The 20,333-nt window shown below is 41.4% G+C and overlaps 1 protein-coding gene across 1 annotated transcript in view; it reads right to left on the bottom strand.

Annotated features, from left to right (window-relative positions):
- BAZ2B (bromodomain adjacent to zinc finger domain 2B) overlaps positions 1-20,333 on the bottom strand; it is a 144,268-nt gene that overhangs the window by 30,228 nt on the left and 93,707 nt on the right. The window contains exons 21-25 of the mRNA XM_084811337.1: positions 13,838-13,978; positions 9,461-9,715; positions 6,855-7,069; positions 5,762-5,836; positions 1,202-1,445 (exon numbers count right to left, since the gene is read on the bottom strand). Of these exons, the coding sequence (XP_084667463.1) occupies positions 1,202-1,445; positions 5,762-5,836; positions 6,855-7,069; positions 9,461-9,715; positions 13,838-13,978 (930 nt within the window). The remainder of the gene's footprint in view (positions 1-1,201; positions 1,446-5,761; positions 5,837-6,854; positions 7,070-9,460; positions 9,716-13,837; positions 13,979-20,333) is intronic.

A 20,333-nucleotide genomic window follows, 5' to 3' on the forward strand; every position in this document is an offset into this window, starting at 1 on the left:
GAATAAGCCAAAAAACAGGTTGAAAATGAAACCTGGAGCAAGCCAGAACAAGCTTCAAAGTGGTTTTCGGAGAATATAGGCAAGCTTGAAAAACACTCCCATCCCTAGTTGTATTCCTCCAAGACTCAATGTTATGACTGCTGTCTAGCCGTATGCCAAGGTAGGTGTGGAAAAGAAGCTGCCATAGCAGTTGTATGGCTAACTCCTGGCTAATAAGCCTTTCAGATAGGAGGCTTCTTAGCCAGTCCCCGGTCCCCTCCTCCCTTTTTTGCCTCTGCTGAACTGGTGAATGGAATGCTAAAGCCTACAATCAAACAGACTCTACTCCCTTTCCCAGAATTTCAATACAGAGGAGAACTTTGATGCATATGGCAATTGAAGCACCTGAACTAGATCTGAGTCTCAACAGCAGAGGCCACTGACATGCGCCATTAGTGCCTCTAACAAATCCCTCCCTGTGCTGCTTTGCTTATCACAATGTCCACAGTCCAGTATTCTCTCAGCTGTTGCAAAATGCTGTGATCAAACTTAGTTATATATCCTTAAACAGTCCCTTTATGATGTTCGATAGTTTTAGACTCCACTCTTTGGCATATATCTGAGGGCTGCTCCTCAAGGATGGAAGACCTTCTAAAATATAACTTAAATGATGTAAAAAATTTCATGCTCCTTGAAAATTCATTTTAAGTGTTCTTCTCATGATCAATAATAGAATCTGTTAGGCTAATCAATCCGTTTTGGGGGAGAGTTTAGAATTTTATTTCAACATTCATGTGAAACCATAAAGCAACTTCACAAGATAAATTTGATACAATGAACACTACATACAACTGATATTGAATTATCTTTTTTGAAAGATTGATTAGAGTTTATAGTTTTTTCAATTTTCCTTGATGAAAACATAAACTAGAAAATATAAGCCAGGATTTAAAGAACCATGAGATTAGCTCAAGGGGGCCAAGGGGGCTTCACATTCTCCCCCCAGCCCCACTAAACAGCAGCCTAGCAAACTGCTTTTGAAACAGAGGGAAGTTTCAAAAGCAGCTCCTAAAAAAGTTTTTAGAAATCCAGCACAAACCCCTCATGATAAGCAGCTTTTTGTACCTTGGCCCCAGGTCAGAAATACTTCACAGGATTATGATTCTAGTTTGTAAATCTAAACACGTGGACTGATCGTTTAGTATTTATTAGAATTCCTCACCTCATCTTCACAAATATCTGCTTTCTTTCCCTTTTTGTCATCTTTCTCATCCTCATCCTCATCCTCTTCATCTGCTTGCTCATCACTATAATCGTCATCGTCGTCATCATAATCACTGTCTCCTCCCTTCCGTCTCCTTTTCCGGCCTGGCGTGGGCGTACCTAGTGAATGCTGTTCTTCTCCTATATCACCTCCTCCCGTAACATCTCTTTTGCCTGTTTTCTTAGCATGAATGATTCTAAGCCTTTAAATACATGGTAGACAAGTGGAATTACTGAATGTCGCTACAACATATACAGAGCTCCTCCACACTTCACTGAGAGTATATAATTTGCTTCTGCTCCTGTTATTTAGCAATTTTTTGTTACTTTGATGTTTGTTACTATTGACTTGGCATGTGAGAAAAGTAGTTCACTGACATAATTCTATCTGAGATAAATATTTCTTTTTGCTATGAATACTCAGGATACAGAAAGCTTCTAGCTCTTCAAAATGTATTTAGTCTTTTACCAAATATTCTAGTTGTGGTGTGAATTTTAATGAATATACTAAAGTGCTGTGTAAAACACTCCAGGATAAGAGAACATTTCCATTGCTAGTCCTATATGCCTTTAGCTGTGTTCCTCTTTTAGTCACTTTTTAAATGTCTGTAATCTATTTTTTTCATGCACATTTAAAAGTCCACTGTCCACGCTTTATGTTCGAAACATTAGAAAATCAATGAACACAGGTGACAATAAGCTTGACACTTGATCATGGATTATCTAAATACAAATCTGTTTTCTACTTTATGTGATATTTTATTAAGCATTATGTAGGAGCTGAATCTTGTAGCACTCTGGGCAGCAGAGGCCTTAGTTTCATTTTTATGAAACAAAAGAAACTTACATACCAGTAAGTACAGTTGTAGTAGCCCTTCCTCATCTCTTACCCTACAAAACAAGATTCCATACAGCAGATGTTACAGCTCTAGCTACCAGGAATCCAGCAGACAAATATACTGAAGCAGCCTAGGAGGTATTTCAATAGCCAGGCTGAATACCCTCTTTTAACATTCTAGCATTTAACAGAATTTGAAGAGATATGGAAATGTATGTTTGGAAAAGGCAAGGATTTTACAAGAAAGAAAGGGAAGGAGGAAGAGTACTAATCAGGACGGCAAAAGTAGATAAATTACGATAAACCAATGCTGCCATGTAATTTTGCAGTCTCTTCTTCTCCCATCCTACAAAACAGTATTCCATACAGCAAGTGGATATGATGCAGTGTAGCTGGCTTCTTAAAAAGCAGCCTGGAAAAAAAGCCTGTGATTAAACAAGGAACCAGATTTGAGGTTGACTAGAATGGAGAGAAAGAGAGAGAGAGAGAGAGAGAGAGAGAGAGAGAGAGGAAGGAAGGAAGGAAGGAAGGAAGGAAGGAAGGGATGACCTTGTATTCCTAGCTATTCGCAATACATTAACTGCACCTCTGTCCTTCCAGTCCAAAAGATGGACGTTTTTGAAAGACTCTAACTGGCAGGCAGTCAAGGGCCCCTTGCTTGACCAAGGACATAATGGAATAAAACTGCTTAAGGTTTAAAATTCTTTAAACTATTAGGAAACAAAGTGATATAGGTGCCTCAGCTCTAAATTTGCAACACAGTTACTGGTCATTGCAAAACTGGTTAACATAGCATTTTGTGGTCTTGCTCTGACATAGCTGTTGGAACATCCCATTATAAATATTACAGGCTGGCATAAAAAGTTTTAGGATTAGGCAGTTACCTTGATGAAAATATGCAAGAAAAATTAACTGTTATTAGGAGGTAATCTAATCTCTAATCTGGAAAATTTCCTGTGCCCTGAGTGACTTTTTTTTCACATTGGGAAAAATACAGATGAGTAAACAGACCAACATGCAACTCAAAATGCTAGGAATAAAAAGAGATATTTTCAAGAATATACGTGATACAGACACAAACTCCCATTAACAATCACTGACTGCTTGGCACTAAGTACCATATAGTTTTGGTGTATTTTCTCAAATTCTAGAAATTCTCTGTATAGAAATTTCTGTGGCTAAATAAGTTCTATAGAATTTAATTTGTCTATACACTGAACTACAAGAGGTAACCAGAAAAACAATTCTGGAAGAATGCAGTTATTTCAACTAAGTATGATATTTATTGTGATGTTTGTTGCCCTTCTTAAACCCCAATGATAGAACTGAAGATACCTAATACACAGTCCCCCCAAATCATTCTATACTGGATGAAATCACAGGAGCAACAGCAAAGTAGCCAGACTGAGCTTGAGGAATATGAATTTGTTATGTCTTTCACAAGAAGCAGTTTTACAGCGGTCATAATAAAGATAACAGCCATTTTAAAGAATCACACACAATGTCTCCTTTTAATCTGTTTATTCTAGCTCATTATCACTTTGAACAGAATAGATCTGGGGTTCCTTCACTCTGAACAGGTTTGGAGTTCCTTCATAACCCCATTAAAAGAGGGACACGCGTGAAGCTCACCTTCCAACTAAAATCGAGGCATCTAATAGTGTAAAGAATATAGTGTTAGACATTGACCAGAAGAACAGGATTGAAATTCCTGCTCAGGCAGTGTCACTCAGTGGATGACCTTGGGTTGGTCATGATCTCTCAGCTAACCTACCTCACAGGACTGTTGTTGAGATAAAGATGTTGGGGAAGAACCATGTACACTGTCCTAATCTCGTTGGAAGAAGGTGAGGATAAAAATGTAATAAATATTTCGCACACAAGAGATCATGACATGGCAGCTTAGGGAACCCCCCTGTAAAGGAAAGTCCAATACGAGTAATTCTAGTCTTCTAATTAGACTAGAATTTCTTTGAATAGAGCTATGAATAGACAGGTTTTGCCTCATGGCAAAGAGGCAAATATGTATATATTGTTCTTTACTTGAGACCCAAAACTTAATACTGAAACAAAACCTTTCTCTTCTGCCAAAGCTACGGATGAAGGATGTAAAGTAACATAAAGGTCCAAAGGAGCACTACAGTACCTAGGATCCAAATAAAACAGAACGGGAGTGCTGTTTTAAGACTGATCAATGAAAATACTTCACCGTCCAACTGCTCTGCAAGTCTTCAACAGATGCTAAGTGAGAATTTTAAAGCTGATGACCATGAGATTAAAACAAATATCTGTAGTTTACAGGACATTAGTCCTCAGCTTATCCATATGATATTTATGAATGAATGGAGAAGGAAATAACCAAATTATCAGACACAAGTGGGGTGGGGTGGGGAAAGCTGAGGGTGGAAGTAACCAAGAAGAAAAGATTTAGAAAGGAAAAGGACTCCTGTTTATGTAGGGTTGCTTGCCAACTTTTTGAAAGGAGAGCCAAAGAGGGGAAAAAGGACCATGACCTCCCACCCCACCCTCCACAAATCTAGTACTTACATTTGCTGAAAGGACAGGAAAGAGAACACTGAATTGCCCATCAGGTGAGAGGCAGCAAGCATCTTCCCATAAGGGACTGCTGGGCAGCCTCAAACTTTCATTTGCCCATGGACAGAATGATGGAGTTATAGAGCATGGTTCTATATGGGAGTTAATAAGTGGAAGTGCCCCACAGATACAACCATGAACCCTGCATGAATTAGGAGCCAATAACATTATCAGAAGTTCACAGTTAAAATCTTTTTCTTCCTGTAATTTCTTTTAAGTCTCTTTTTACTTCTTCTAACTCTCTCCTTTACTTCTTCCTTCTTTCTTCTGAGATGCATTAAGGGGAAGGGAGTGGGGAGGAAGAAATAGGATTAGAAACACAAGTACTAGAAGCCAAGAACTCCTTGCTTTGCTAGACAAGAAAGAAAAACGACTGGGAAGAAGGAAATTGAGCCTGGCTATGCATACCACATATCTATGCATCCCTCCTGTGATTCACAGTTATCTCAACTTAACATTCTATGGTAGATGGAGCTATTATACTTGCTGTATGGAATTTTGTTTTGTACAATGGACTTCTTTTTTAGGGGGCATAAAATTCTCATCCTTCAAAACTTGACAGTTTGCGCAGTAGCAAACAGATAAGATTACCTCAGTAACTGAATTATTCCCGAGATGTGCCACAGGAAATACTTAGCTTATACAGCAAAATCTGAGGTATCTTTAATTAGTTAGCTAAGGAATTTGCAAGTTTTTAAAGGTGATTAGAGCATAACAATCTGGCCCTGTAAATCCTCTTTCAGAATAAAGGTAAATCAGTACGATAGTTTCCATCAGTTTCTACTAATGCCAATAACAATTTGACAGCTCCAGAAATCTTCAAATGAGAAATGGTCTTATTTCTTTCAAAGAATACAAAATGACTTTCTTTCCATTTTTCGTCCGCCTAATCCATTTAACTTCATGTGTCTTTAGCGGACTGTGAAAGATAAGCTACGGGCTTTCTACAATTAATTTCCCATCTTAATAAAGGGAGTTATGACTTTTCTTTTCTTTTTACATAGCATGATTTCTGTTTGGAATCAGCCTATATAACCAATTAAATAAAAGCAAAATACTGGAATAATTAAAAGAAATATCACTTACTTCCGAAGTTTGCCTTCAACCATCCACTTATCTCTCCTTAAATTTGACATATAATCTATGTTCTTATCTATTTCACTGTTAAAGTAGAAAAAACCCATTCTTAATTATTGAAATAATTCATTGTATAATGTTATCTTTAAAACTATTTTTTTAATGTCTGGAAGAATATTTCTCTATGCTCATATAACTGCCACAAATAAAAACTTGTCTATAATAATAAAAGAGGATGTCTGTCAGTCTGTCTGTCTGTCCATCCATCAACCATGAAATCCAGATACCTGAAACTTGGCATTCATACTAAGAGACCATTTATGCCTGTAATGTTGCATAAATGGCTACATTATGGCTGCCATTTGTGTAAAAGACCCTTGACATAAAAGAATGAGCTGCCATTTTTACACAAAATGGCGGCTCGCTGAGGGAACAGGTGGCCGCACACGTCTCACCTGGCGCTCGCAGACCATCCAGTGGCTCATGAGGCACAGCAAACAGGGGTGGGGGTCTGGCAAGCAGCGCATGAAGCGGACTGGGGTGAGCCCATCCATCCCTAAGTAGATATAGTTTGAAGCCAGGGGAGGTTAGTAGGCTGAGGGACAGAGTTATACTCCTGCCCCCTCCCTCCTGCTGGGGGGCAGCCTTCTCCTCAGGAGAATGGAGTGTACAGATCCCTTCCTCAGGGGACTGCAGGGACGCACAATGGCAGGAGCCATGCCTAGGGGTGCTAATGGGCATGGGTTCTGTCAGATGGGGAGAGCACAATGTGTCCAGCTCTAACAGCTGTGTAAGTCTGCTTGAAAGTTTTGCTGGATCCATTTGCTAGTGAATTATGAATAAACAACATGGTTGGTTAGTCAAAAGTATCACGGTGGTAGACAACCTTGACCACCTCACACTGCTTTGTTAGGCAAAACTCCTTTGAGAATTACTGGTTACAGATGACACCCAGCAGGCTGCTACAGAACGTTCCAAGGTTGGAACTGATACATACAACTTAGGAAAGTTATTCCTGATCTTTAATTATTATTTTATTATCAGCCTCCTCAGAAACAAATGTAAGATGCACAACATGCACAAAGAATTGAAGAATTATTACCTTATAACACTTTTGCTACATGCTAACTCATTTACAAGGAAGGCCAGCACTGATGCTTTTTGAGCTGGTGTGTGTGCCTGGAAAGCTTTGGTTTTCAAGCTTTCTGTAAGTTCAGTTTGCCCACAATGGCCTTCCATAAAAATCTGCAGGATTTCAGACACGTTGTCTCTATTGATGCCAACATTCAGCAAATGATCCCCAAGAATTGTTTTGGCCTGGGGAGAAAAGTTCACTCATAAATAACTGTACACAAAACATTTTAAGAGGGATAGCATAAATGTAACATATTTTTGTTATTTGGTGACAAAAATAAAAAAAATGCTATGCCACAAGCCAGAGGCACCACCTTCCACTGACACACCTGGATTTATTTTTTGCCAGTTTGTCTCCTCTGGATAGTTACTCTCACAAACTAGTTTTTAAATTTATTTATTTATTTATAGTGAAATGTATAGGCCACCTTTTGATCAAAAGCTCCTTCCCAAGTGGTTTATAATTTCATTCCAGTTTTGAGGCTTGGCTCAAGAACTGTTGAAAAGAAAGTTTGTGTATGGGGGTTCCTTCTAAGCAACTCACCTGCAAAACCTCTAAACTGATTTAAACACACACAGACACACACAAGACAATTTAAAAAACAGTTTAGGTGGGGCAGGTGCTAGGAGGAAAAGTGTCCGAAACATTTTGGAGTATGCACTTAGATGCCTCTTGATTGCAGTTAAAACCTATAAACATGAAATCAGTTCAGTGAGTAGAGACAAACTTGTAAAGCAATGTCTGACCAAAAAAAAAAGATGAATAGGCTTGGAAAGCTAGATTGTACTCACCCCTGAAATCCAGCGATGAAAGCAGAAATGGCCTTTAATGGTTAATACAAGGTTGTCTAATAAAACAGTAATCTCTAATCTGATAACATGTGAGGCCCCAAGCTTCCATGAATTACAGAAATCTAACTGTGTAGGTTGTTCTAGCTGTATGCTCTGTAGAAAATCAACCAACAGGCTGGGAACAGGAGCAGGGAGCATAGAGTGCAGGGTGCTGGAGATCCGTGGCGATGTCTTAGTCCAGACTTTCCCAACCTGGTGCCCTCCAAATGTGTTGAATTACAACCTTCATCACCCCTAGCCAGCATGGCCTTTGGCTAGGGTGGCTGGGATGATGGGAGTTGTAGTCCAACACATCTGAAGAGCGCCAGGTTGGGGAAGGCAGTCTATAGTAGGCATTCTGTGCCCAGGACATCTGCTCAGAAACTGCTGAGCTGGTCTCAGAGTGAATTTATTGATATAATTTAGCTAATTTCTTGGTCACTTTCTGCAAAAAAATAAAAATTTAAAAACGGCCAACTCTATCTGGCATACCAATTCAAACCCTCTCCAATTTCTTGTTCCCAGTGCCACATCTAACCAAAATCATATATGATTACTTTTTTACTTGCATGTTTACTCAGGGTCCACTACCTAACAGAGGTTTACCCACAACAATTTAGCAAATTACCAGCCATGAAGAAGGTAAGAAAGATAATTGTATAAAGGCATAAAAAGTAATCATACATCCTAACTGCAATCTCAATTCTCCATGAACCAGTTTGAATATAGCCCAAACAGCACCATCCATGCACAAGAGGGAGTTATCAGCAGGCCTGGAGAACTCCAAGATTTACAAAAGTACAAAAAAAAGCCAACCCTTTAGAAAAATGTTGCTAAGGGGAGAACCCCAAAACTGCCCAGTGGCCACAGAGTGCTGGCTGTTAGACAAGGGGATGAAAAACAAGGATGTAGTGGGCACAGAATGCGATATCCTGGAAGAAGGCATGGCTTGTTAGCTGGGACTGAAAAGCAGCATCCCACACTGCAACGTTTTGTTGAAGGTCTCATCTGTTCCAGTCGGATAGGAATTTATTTCTTTGGGTAGAATCCAATGCTGCTCTTGCACGGGCAGCCCAGGCACACCCGTAGCGCTGCGCAGCCCCTACCGCTGATGGCCATGATGTAGCACTTCCAGGGGAAGCGCCGCAACAACCGGAAATGCTCGTTTATGGAAGGGGCATGACCTACCCCTTCTGGACATGAGCCTTTCTGCTTGTTGTGGTGCTTCCCCTGGAAGCGTGACATCATGGCCGCCAGCAGTAGGGGCTGTGTGTGCACCACCGCCACTGAGGCTGCCAGCCTGTGCCGCCTGTGCAAGGGCGGCATTGGATGCTACCCTTTAGACTACTTTGGTTGCCAAATGATGTGCTGTTGTTTAAAGATGCACTGGTATTACAGACTAACACCGGACTAGCTTTCACATACAGCTAGTACCGCCCAACTGCAAAACTTCAGGATACAGTCAGAAGGGGCGGGGTTCCTCTGACTGAATATTCCTCCATATAAGCATACAAAAATAATCCCTACATATAGAAAATTAGGTGCCAGGGGTTCTAGCCTATCCAACACACTAGTTATTCATGTACCGGGATGTTTGTTTTATTTTATTCTGAAGAGCATTCCATTCGGAGAGAGCCCGTCTGGAGTGGTACAGCCTTGTCTTTGTGAGAACTGGAACACGGTTTGTGCACTATGAATTGATTATTTGTGTACTACCAAAGATACTATGAAAGTGTTCATTACCTTGTATCCTGTTATTAGTCCTGGATCACAAATCGCAGCCGAGAGCAGCCTCACAAGCAAGTCTTGTACCTCTCCCATACTATCTCCCATATTTAACAGCCCCTCTTGGAGAACACTTAAACTCGGGACATCCAGGTTCACGTCAAAGCCAAGAACTTTACCAAAGTTGCGCAGAAACTGCACCACCATGAGACAGTCTGAAAACGTACTTCCAGAGAGAACCAAGCCTGGAATCCGAGGCAACTCTGGCAAAGGCTGAAATTAATGAAAATCATTTGTAAAACTTTATGCAGCATTTGCCGTCTACAGCACAGATGTTGCAGGGAGCAGCAAAGTTAACTGCCAGAAACTTAGCAAGCCAAAGGTTCTTACATTTAGGGATGTACAAACCCATCCAGGCTTGTCTTGAAAATAAACTGGGCTTTTCAAATATTTCAGTAGGGTCCTTCCAATCAATATGAATGCTGAAAAAAAGCTGGATTTGGCCACTGGGCTTCCTTCCCTGATAGTCCTCTCCTTTCCCAAGCCAAAACAGTGTTGCCTTGTGAAAGGAAAAAGGGGAAACAGTAGGCAAAGGGTCCCATCAACACAGGGGAGGCTCCATGGGCCCTTTCGTCAGCTATGAATTGTGTGCAGAGTGTCATTTTCTGATGGAGATCTTGGGCTTGGGGTCAGGCCCATGACGTCCCTCCTGAATCAGTGGGACCCCCCTATGCCACCTATTACCCCTCCCACTTACCTAACATAGAGTGGCCAGGTATCTCACTTTATAGAAGAAGGTCCTGTATTTGAAGGGCTGCCCAGTCCAACTTCAGTTTAAAGACAAAACACCATAAGAAGGGGGAAAAGCAAGGACCTTCAAGTAGCCTATCAACAGTTAGCACCTTGATAGTACACTGATCAGGTATACAGGTCACCTGGTCTCAGTCTTCCCCAGTATATTGACATGTACCGTAATTCTACTTGTATTATAGTAATTCTTTCTACATTTCCATCTATTCATCTAAATTAGGATATGTAATTTTTATGCGAACCTGTATCCTATTTTGTCCTCCTTTGGGGTGATGCATGAGTGGCCACCCTATCCCTAAAGCAGGGCTATAGCTACAGGGCCCCAGTGGGGGGCTGGGCTCCTCAGGGATATTACAGGCCCTTCCCTGAATGTTCAGCTTTCATTAAAAAAAAAAAAAAAAGTCATAGCCCTTTACTTGTGAAGATATAAGAAAAAGGGTGTAGACCATATTCTATCCCACTGCTTTCTAAGAAGTAATTCAACTAAATAATTTCACACGTATTTGGCTACCTGCTCTGGCTGTTCTTTAATCATTCTCCACTACCTTCGCCCCTTCACCACAAATAGTTGGCAATATTTAACCTTTCTTCAAGAACTGGGGGTCGGATAGGCAAGGTGGGCATGGTAGTAGTGGACACAAGATGTGAATCCCAATTCTAGGTGGGCCTAACTCTGAAGGGGGTGAACCCAACTCAAACTAAGGCATCTTTGAGTAGGTGGAGTTCACATTTTGCGATTGTCTCTTTCAAATGCTTCCCCATCCTTACTTATGTTAGTGTTCCTTCAGAACATAAAGGCAGGTCAACGTTGGGTATTACATTTAGGGTGCTTCTTCACAATCAAAACAAGGCACCCTAGTATTGATAATACTCCCACAAGTGATATAAAGAAACAGACGCTTTATACATACATGGGGAAAATAGCCTGGCTGCTGGGGATCACACTTGTTGCAGTTCCCCAACATTTTTTAAGAAGCTGTATATTCCTGCATAGGACAGTGGCAGCACTAATCTTGCAAGGAGTAGACTTACTCAGGAGTACAGCCTGACTATTCTAAAGGTAAAACATTGGAAACCTTCTTGTCAGGTTCACCACAGCTGGGAGTCCATCTAAAGTCCCAAATCCGGTCGAAACACTTATTGGGGATGGGAGTAGAAGACATAAAACCAACAAGGGGTTTTACCACACTTTGCTTTGAGATAGGTATAGTCTGACACAAGGCCTCCTCTTGACCTATTGACAAACATTAATAGGTGTCCAATTACACTCACACACCCATACCATGGGCAGCACTCAGATCACAATGGGCCAGCTAGCTGGGGAAAGACTCCTATTTGCCCAGCAAACATAGTTTGTGTTCTGGGAAAAAGTGAGCTTACCTAAAGAGAATTGTTTCCCTGAGTTATCAAATATTCTAAGACTGCTGCGCTACTGATTGTCCAGAAACGTCCGAAGAGCAACTAAGTGGAATCCTGCTGGATCCGACCAAAGGGCCTATCTAGTCCAGCTTCCTGTTTCCCAAACCTATAGCCAACCAGATGCCCACAGAAAGCAGGATGTGAAGGCAATAGCTGCAATATACAGTCAGGGCCAGAAATAACGGAACAAGGATAACTGTTTTGGCAGTTGGCCTCTGTACACCACCACATTGAAGTTGAAAGGAAACACACCCAGATGGGAGTGAAGTCAGGACTTTCAGCTGTAATTCAAGGGGTTTGACAAAAGTGGGGCACTAATCACACAGCCAGTGGCATACACGCAACCTCATCATTGGTGGCTCATAAGTAATGGAACGAATGGCTGACAAGCAGCTGCATGGCCAGGTGTGGCCCGTTTCCTGGGTAACCCATGACCAATCAAGCAGATAAAAGGCCTGGAGGTGGTTCTGAGTGTTACATTTGTATTTGGTAGCCGATCACTGGAACTCCCAACATGAGGTCCAAAGAGGTGTCCATGTGAGTGAAGAAGGCTATCATTAGGCTGAGGAAATGAAATAAACCCCTCAGAGAGATAGCAAAAACAGTGGGAGTGGCCAACACAACAGTTTGGAACATCCTGAAAAAGAAGGAATTAACTGGCAAGCTCAGCAACAGCAAAAGGCCTGGAAGACCACAGAAGACAACTAAAGTGGACGACCGGAGAATTCTGCTCATGGTGAAGAGGAACCCTTTCACAACATCTAGCCAGGTCAAGAATGCTCTTGAGGAAGTATGCATGTCATTGTCAACATCTACAATCAAGAGACGGCTTTATGAATGTAAATACAAAGGCTTCATAACAAGGTGCAAACCACTGGTAATGCTCAAGAACCAAAAGGCCAGATTAGCCTTTGCCAGCAAACACCTAAAAAAGCCTGCCCAGTTCTGGAATAAGATTCTTTGGATGGAGGAAACCAAGATTAATTTGTACCAGAATGATGGGAAGAGAAAAGTATGGAGAGGGAAAGGAACAGCTCATGATCCAAAGCATACCACATCATCTGTCAAACATGGTGGAGGCAGCGTTATGGCATGGGCATGTATGGCTGCCAATGGAACCGGGTCACCGGTGTTTATGGATGACTTGACTGCTGAGAAAAGCAGCAGGATGAATTCTGAAGTGTATAGGGCTATACTTTCTGCTTAGCTTCAGCTGAATGCTGCCAAACTGATAGGACGCCGCTTCATATTGCAGATGGATAATGACCCAAAACATACAGCAAAAGCTTCCCAAGAGTTTCTCAAGGCAAAGAAGTGGGATGTTCTTCAATGGCCAAGTCAGTCACCTGATCTCAACCCAACAGAGCATGCTTTTCACTTACTGAAGACCAGACTGAAGGCAGAAAGACCCACAAACAAGCAGCAGCTGAAGGCAGCTGCAGTAAGTGCCTGGCAAAGCATCTCGAGGGAGGAAACTCAGCATTTGGTCACGTCCATGGGTTCTAGACTTCAGGCAGTCATTGACTGCAAAGGATTTTCATCCAGGTATTAAAGGCGATCCTCAAGACTGAAATGATGTTGGTTTGTTCCATTACTTATGAGCCACCGACAATGGGTGTGTATGTATGCTACTGGCTGTACTTCCTGAATGGTGAGTGCCCCACTTTTGTCACAAACCCCTTGAATTACAGCTGAAAGTCCTGACTTCGCTCCCATCTATGTTTCCTTTCAACTTCAATGTGGTGTTGTACAGAGGCCAACTGCCAAAACAGTTATCCTTGTTCTGATATTTCTGGCCCTGTATATACATTATCTGGACTGTATATACATTAAAGAGGCATAATGGAGGCTACTGGAGAATTCTAAAATTCCTAGGCTGGTGAGAGTCAGGTAAATAGGCCACCTAAAGTCCAAACATTAAAATGTCCACTACTAATATCAAAACAAAACTAAACAAAGAAGCCCATTGCCCCAATATTTACTTTAGAGTTACAATTTGAATGTACTTACATGTTAAAGTAATATTATCAAAGGAAAATGGGAATGATTTTAAAGGTGGCTACAGTAAGAAAAATTCATTATTGTAACAATGGCAGATGAAGGAAAAGAGGAGCAGCATGAAAAGGGGCAAGGAAAAAAAAAGTAAATTTACACTATTCTGATTACCTTCTGGTCTGCTAAGCACATATCTTCATTAGGCTTCTTTAGCTCCTTAGCCATTTCTAATTCCAATCTTCGCTGTTCCAGTTTACGCTCTTTATTTAATCTCTTTTCATCACGTTTTTCTTGTTTTAACCTCTCTTTCTCCTTAAATAGCACAGAAAGGATAGAAAATTAAACCTGTACATTACACTTACAAAGGAATAATTTAAGAATTTGAAAAGCAGTGGTTACACAATCTTAAAAATCACCGCAGCAATTAAAACAGTTGGATTAAACAAAGGCAAGAGAGAAAAGACACACCCAAACGTTAAAAACATGGAGGAACCCGTTTTGCAGGTGAGATCTGCAATAATGCTTTTTTCACACAGACACCATTGTTTACAAGAAACATCAATTTTCCTCCTAGGACTTTAAGAAGATAATACACAGATAAGTTATCTGGTGCTTAATTCGTGCCACAACTCAGTAGCGGTCAGCTGTGGAATATGTTTTCAAGGCCACAAATAAACCCTGTAATATATGAAGTAATAATACAGGCAAGTGCCCCATGAGTATGCAAGAGTGACTTTCCCTCACTACTGAGGAACCACAACCTGTCCCTAAACACTTTGGGTTAAGAGCAGATTTTCCAGAGTTAGTAGCATGACAACTAGGCAAGCTTGAGCCTTTGAAGTTTTGTTTTTAAGAAAATTAAGCTCTTTAAATGGCTTTTGCTTCATATGTAAGATACATGGGCGCAGAATGCCTTCAAGCTTGAGGCTCCCAATGTGAATGGTGTAAATATGTCTGTCTGCCTATAGATTTGTTCCAAAAGAAGGGAAGTCTTCAAAGCAAACCGCTTAAATATCGAGGACACATTCGCTTACATCCCAAGGTGCTCTTAAGCAAGCTGAATTTATTTATTTATTTCATTTCTATACCACCCAATAGCTGAAGCTCTCGGCGCTTCCATTCTTGCAATACATGACACCCTTTTTTGAAGGGCCCTTAACACTCAGGAGTGCATTTCCAGGCTGGCTGAGGAGCATGCAGAGGGCTGTAGGGAGAAGGAAGAGGCAGGAAAGCACCTCCATTCTGTGAGTGGAATGTAAGTTAGGATCCAAGTCAGCGTTTTCATTCATTTTTCCCCAGAAAAAAATGTTATCCTAGTACCTCAACAAAATGATGGTAGTTAATTAATCACATGTAGCAGTTTGTTTTGTAATCATGAAGTAGAACATAAAGGTGTTACAAGAGAAATGGCAAATGATTCCATATTGCCATGATTTCGGTCAGTCAGACCTATGGACAACTATCAGTCATTCAAAGATCTCCTCAAAGTCACATGAGAAATGGCAAAAGAACATAAAAGATAGATATGTGCAGAACATGCACATGCGAACTGCTTTAGAATACAGGAAGGTGGCTTAGCATTAACCATACTGAACAAGGGATCTGAGTGTTTCGTGAAACATAATCAAATTATTTCTTACCTGACAATATGGGAAAATATGTTTAAAACAATTCCATTAGTTTGATAGTTGTTTGTATTAGATGTTCAGAAGTTCTAATAAGGGCAAAATAAGGGTGGATGGTTGGGGTCACTACAATACTGTGTCTTTTGAAATTAGGCAGGTTTGTTCAGCTAAGCATTCCTCTCCACACACCACTTGTTATTGTCCATATTCTGGCCAAAGTCAGTTTTTCTTCTTGGGCGAATAGCCACGTCAGGGGGACCACAGCGTAGGGGGAAAGTAAGTCCCCTGTGGCCGTACAGTGTCAGCTTGATCCTGCATTAAGTATACCAAGTTTCCCCTTACAAACAGCTGAAAGTACCCTAAAGCTGCAATCCTATTCATAATTACTCATGAACTCAGTAGGGCCTGTTTCTGACTAGGCATGCATAGAATTGCACTGGTAAAGTTCCATCACGAAGGCAAAACTATATTTAAGCCTTTAATATTAGCTACACCAGAAAGATATTCAAAAAACAGGATAATGTGCTCTTTCCAGAGGGATAGGATTTATAGCAAGGAATATAAAATTATATTATTTAAGGACAACGCAGCATTATGAAAAAATATAGGCAATAGAACAGAAGGTAAAAACAGCTCTCACCTATTGTTATAAAACTTTACAACATCTATGACTGTAAACCCTTCCTGCCAGATCAATACTACCTTTTGGATATGGCCAGTGTTTGTTTGTTTTTTTCCTTTTATGATGCTGTTAGGTAGCTTAGATTTCTGTTCGGGGCTTAATTAAAATTGAGAATCTGTTGTCCATGACAGCAGCTTGTATTCAAATTTAAAAGGCATACATTTTAGGATACAAGGGAGTACAGTTGGTTGAGAAGGAGAATAAAAGACTAATAAAGCCAACATTTATGCAAGGCAGATACCAAAGCAGAAACTACAAGAACTGCAGAGGCTGGAGATGAAGTCGGACATGTGCATTTGAGAAATATTTGTCTTTACATATTCAGCTGTAGGTGAGTGGGTGAGTGTGTGTGCCTGTCTGTGCATATATGGCTCTCCCCGTTTTATCTTCACAACAACCCATGGCCTAAATTAAACTGAGAGATAGTGATTGATAGACTTCTAAATGTAACCTTTGATTCATTAACAAAGTTCTTTAAAAGTAAATGAAAATATGACTGTGTTTCAGAGCTTGAGCTTATGCTCTTATGTGAAGAGCAGTGGATTTAGCTTCATGGCACACAGCACCACTGCAAGGCTCTCTCTCCTTTCCACCAGGTGGTTTACAAGAGTTTATTTATTTATTTCATTTCATTTCTATACTGCCCAATAGCCGAAGCTCTCTGGGCAGTTCACAAAAAGAGTTACGTGCTTTTTCAGCACAGTACTTATGACAGCTTTTCCCAACATGGCGCCCTCCAGAAGATTTGGATGACAACTCCCATCAACCTCTCTCAGCATGGCCAATAGTCAGGGATGATGAGACTAAACATCTGGAGGGTTCCACATTCCACATTGGGGAAGGCTGCTCTGTAGGATGTAGAAGCTCTGTGCAAGGGGGTAGGCTGCATTTGGCCCCTTGCACTGCACCTTATGGCCCCGCGGCTCTTAACACCAGCAGAGACTTATGCTGGCTAGGAGTTGCAGCAAGAGGATTCCCTCTGGGTTTAAATGGCAAGTAAACTGGAGCTGTCCCCCACACGCTTGCCCTGCAGATGATGCTATGGTCGCTGTTGCAGTCCAAGCTCTGTTTGTGTTAAGAGCTGCTGACAGAGATGACTGATCATGTTGCTAGCTAATTTAACATGATTAATATAGTAAGGTAAACGTTTTATTTACAAGTCTACATAACAATACAATGTTGATAATGCTTGTAATTTAGGGCACAGCCCTATGCATGCTTAGATTGAAAACAGTCTTACAACTCCCAGCATTTCTCAGCCAGCATGAAAAGGATTGCACCTTTAGAGTGCTTTAAGTTACAATTCAAGAGGTGAAATACGAAACTAATGACCTTGTTGTAAGAGCAAATTAATATAATGGTTTATTTTTTATTTCATCTGATGAAAAAGGCAAAGACACACAAAGGAACCAAAAGTCCAGTCCAATGTATTTCTACTCAGAAGCAGGCCCCGCTGTGTTCGTTCCATGGGACCTATGGGTAAGTGTGTATAGTGCTACAGCCTATATTACCTATGTTAAATCCCTGACAGGGATAGACCACCATTCCCTCACACTGGGTTGAATCTAGGTGCTTCAGGCTCAGGTTGGTATAGATGTAGCAATATGAATTAAGCAGATACTCTAATATATATTTCAGTTAAAATTCAGAATTATCACCCCACGACCACCTTCAAGTGCACATACTTCAACGGATGCATGCCAGTCAGAGTTCCACACACCCAGGGCATCTGGGACCTGAGACAGCAGTAGGTCGGCTGGCCACACAGTGTCTGTGTTGAAAGCTGGAACCAGGGGGACACTGTGCCACCAGACAAACTATCATCTTCTCAGTTCCTGGCAGGCAGCCAGACAAAATAACCTTGATAAGGGCCATATTTCCTCTCTCTGCCTGAGTCACACTCTAGCTGTGAGGCTGGGGACAGGCATAGGCTGGAGCCATTGGACGCATGCCTAGAAGGTATAGTGGACTTTACTTTGCCATGGCACTGTCAGGGTTCCCCTGTTGCCTACTGAATACTCCAATAGCCAAAATCAACATTCAGATGAAAGGGCTGCTTTCCAAGGCTTTAATTCCATTTATCCTAATGAGGCATACAGATGCTAATTGATTGAGACTCGGAGAAAGTACAAAGGAACTGCCATCTAGGGGTTTCTAAGAGTTAGGACATCAGTTGATCTCCATTTGGGAAAAACCCAGCAATTCTCTGAACTTAAGGGGTGGGAGGGGAAATCTCCCTCTCTCCCATGATGCTTCTGGGTGCAGCTGTTGACGCTGAGCCAATCAGGCTGAGCATTGAAGCTCGGCCCCTGCGATCTCTCACTTGTGCTTGTGTCTGTGCCTCGTGTCTAAAAGTTCAGGTTGTCCCTCCCTTTCCACGCCTGGTTCACTGTTGCTCCCAGGAATGTGAGAAGGGGGGGCTCCCCCTCCAGCTGCGCCTCTGAAGTCTGAGCGAGTTCCTCCCCCACGAGTTGTCTCTCCTCCTCAGAATCAGAGCTGCTTTGGAGTCAGATACAACCCTGGCAGGCCTATTGTGCAAAGAAATCTCGCAGTGCAAAGGTGCAGCATGAAGGGGAAGAGTTCAAGCACATGCTGCTCCTCCGCAATAAATGGAAGTTACTGCTGTATTTATGCGCAGAGCATCTGCACCCTATCCTAGTGCACCTTTGGTACAGCAGAATCGTGCCCATTAGAATTCAGTGTAATATTAGATTGTTTGAATGCTGAAACAGTCTTTGCAAGTGACACATACTGCCTCATCTTTGTATTACCCAGAGAAGGTGTTGTGCGTCTTGAAAGCTGGGTGGAATGGGGAAAATGCATTAGTGCACTGATCATGACCTGCAGTCCCAACACTGCTTACCCCTAAAGCTATACTATGCATCCAGCTGGAAAAAATGATATTTAATCCTCTGCAGCATTGCTTACACAAACTTCGAATTAATAAAACATTCTTGGCTCTTGCATTCAATTTTATCGATTTTAAATGGTCAAAGCATATACACAGAACACTTAAAACTGAAAAATGGGTTTTGTTAAGTAAAACTAGGTCTGGAATCCCACATGGCATGTTCAATAGGCAACAAGGTGGTATAAATCTTCAGTGATGGAATATTCACAGCACAAGAATCATTTTGGTACTTTGAATTTAATTCTGCTTTCAAAATGCTTATTAGACATCTTCTGAAACCTGAGATACGCTCCCATATTATGACTGTCTACAAAACTGCTGACGGAACTCCTTAGTGATAAATGCATGTTTAACAACCTTTTGTTGTTTATTGATCCTCTGAGAGTTATGGGGGGGGGGAGCTATGGTACAATTATGATACTTTATTATACAGTTTACTTAAATAAAATGAATAAAAATGTGTGTGCTATTGTCTGAACTTCGCTAAAATAGAGAACTCGGGAGAATCCTGAATGAATATAATCTATGGCAATACAGCCTGCACCAAAAGCCACCTGAATATCTCATCGTTTTTCATAGTACTAACGCTGGCCCAGTTTGCACATCACAACAACTCACAATTGTTGTCATGCACAAGGTGGTGTGCTGGTGCCTGCTGCCCAATTTTTTGCCTTGCAAGCAGCAGTGGCTAAACGACCTAGGGATGCTCTTTCCCTAGGTTGTTCAGTGTTGCATCTGAACACGGACAAACCAGAGAAACAACCCTAGAACAAACCATGGGCTCTTGAGGTAGCAACAAGCTGGAGGTAAGGGCTCAGGTGCAATGCTGAACAACTCAGAGGTTGTCTGTGGATTGTTTTGCTGCTCCCACTTGCAAAGGGAGTGATTGGGCAGGACAGACCAACATACTGCCTTGTCCATGACCCACTTTACTTTGCCAATTGGTTCTTAGCCATTTGCGGCTCCAAAGCATGCGGTACAGTCCCATATCATGGATGTCTACAAACTGTGATGATTACTAAGGAACTATTTTTTTTATACACGTATGCCTAGAATAATATCTTGACGTTACAAGACAAAGCATGCTACCACGTGAAAGCAGGAGAACACCAAATAGCGTAGGGCCATAGCAATCTTTAATCTTGCCTGTCTATACAGTATAGAAGCCAGTTTGTGAAAAGCAGAAAACATCCAATATTTCAACAGGGAAGCAATTCCTTCCCATTTACAACATTAAAGGAAGTAACATGGGGGAACTGCAGAACTTAGTCTGGTCAACATTTTGGTTTAGTTTAGTTTAGTCACTCCTAGGGCTTAGTGGTAGATTACCTGCTTCACATACCACTTGAGATTCTGGAGACCACTGTTGGGCAAAGACTGTACTGGGCTACAGGGATAAACATTCTGACCTGGGGCCCATCTACATGGGAGGTTTCTTCTGATGCTGCC

Source organism: Heloderma suspectum, chromosome 1 (genome assembly GCF_057233095.1).
Source record: "Heloderma suspectum isolate Gila_16-S chromosome 1, 16-S_ref, whole genome shotgun sequence".
Classification (NCBI taxonomy): domain Eukaryota; kingdom Metazoa; phylum Chordata; class Lepidosauria; order Squamata; family Helodermatidae; genus Heloderma; species Heloderma suspectum.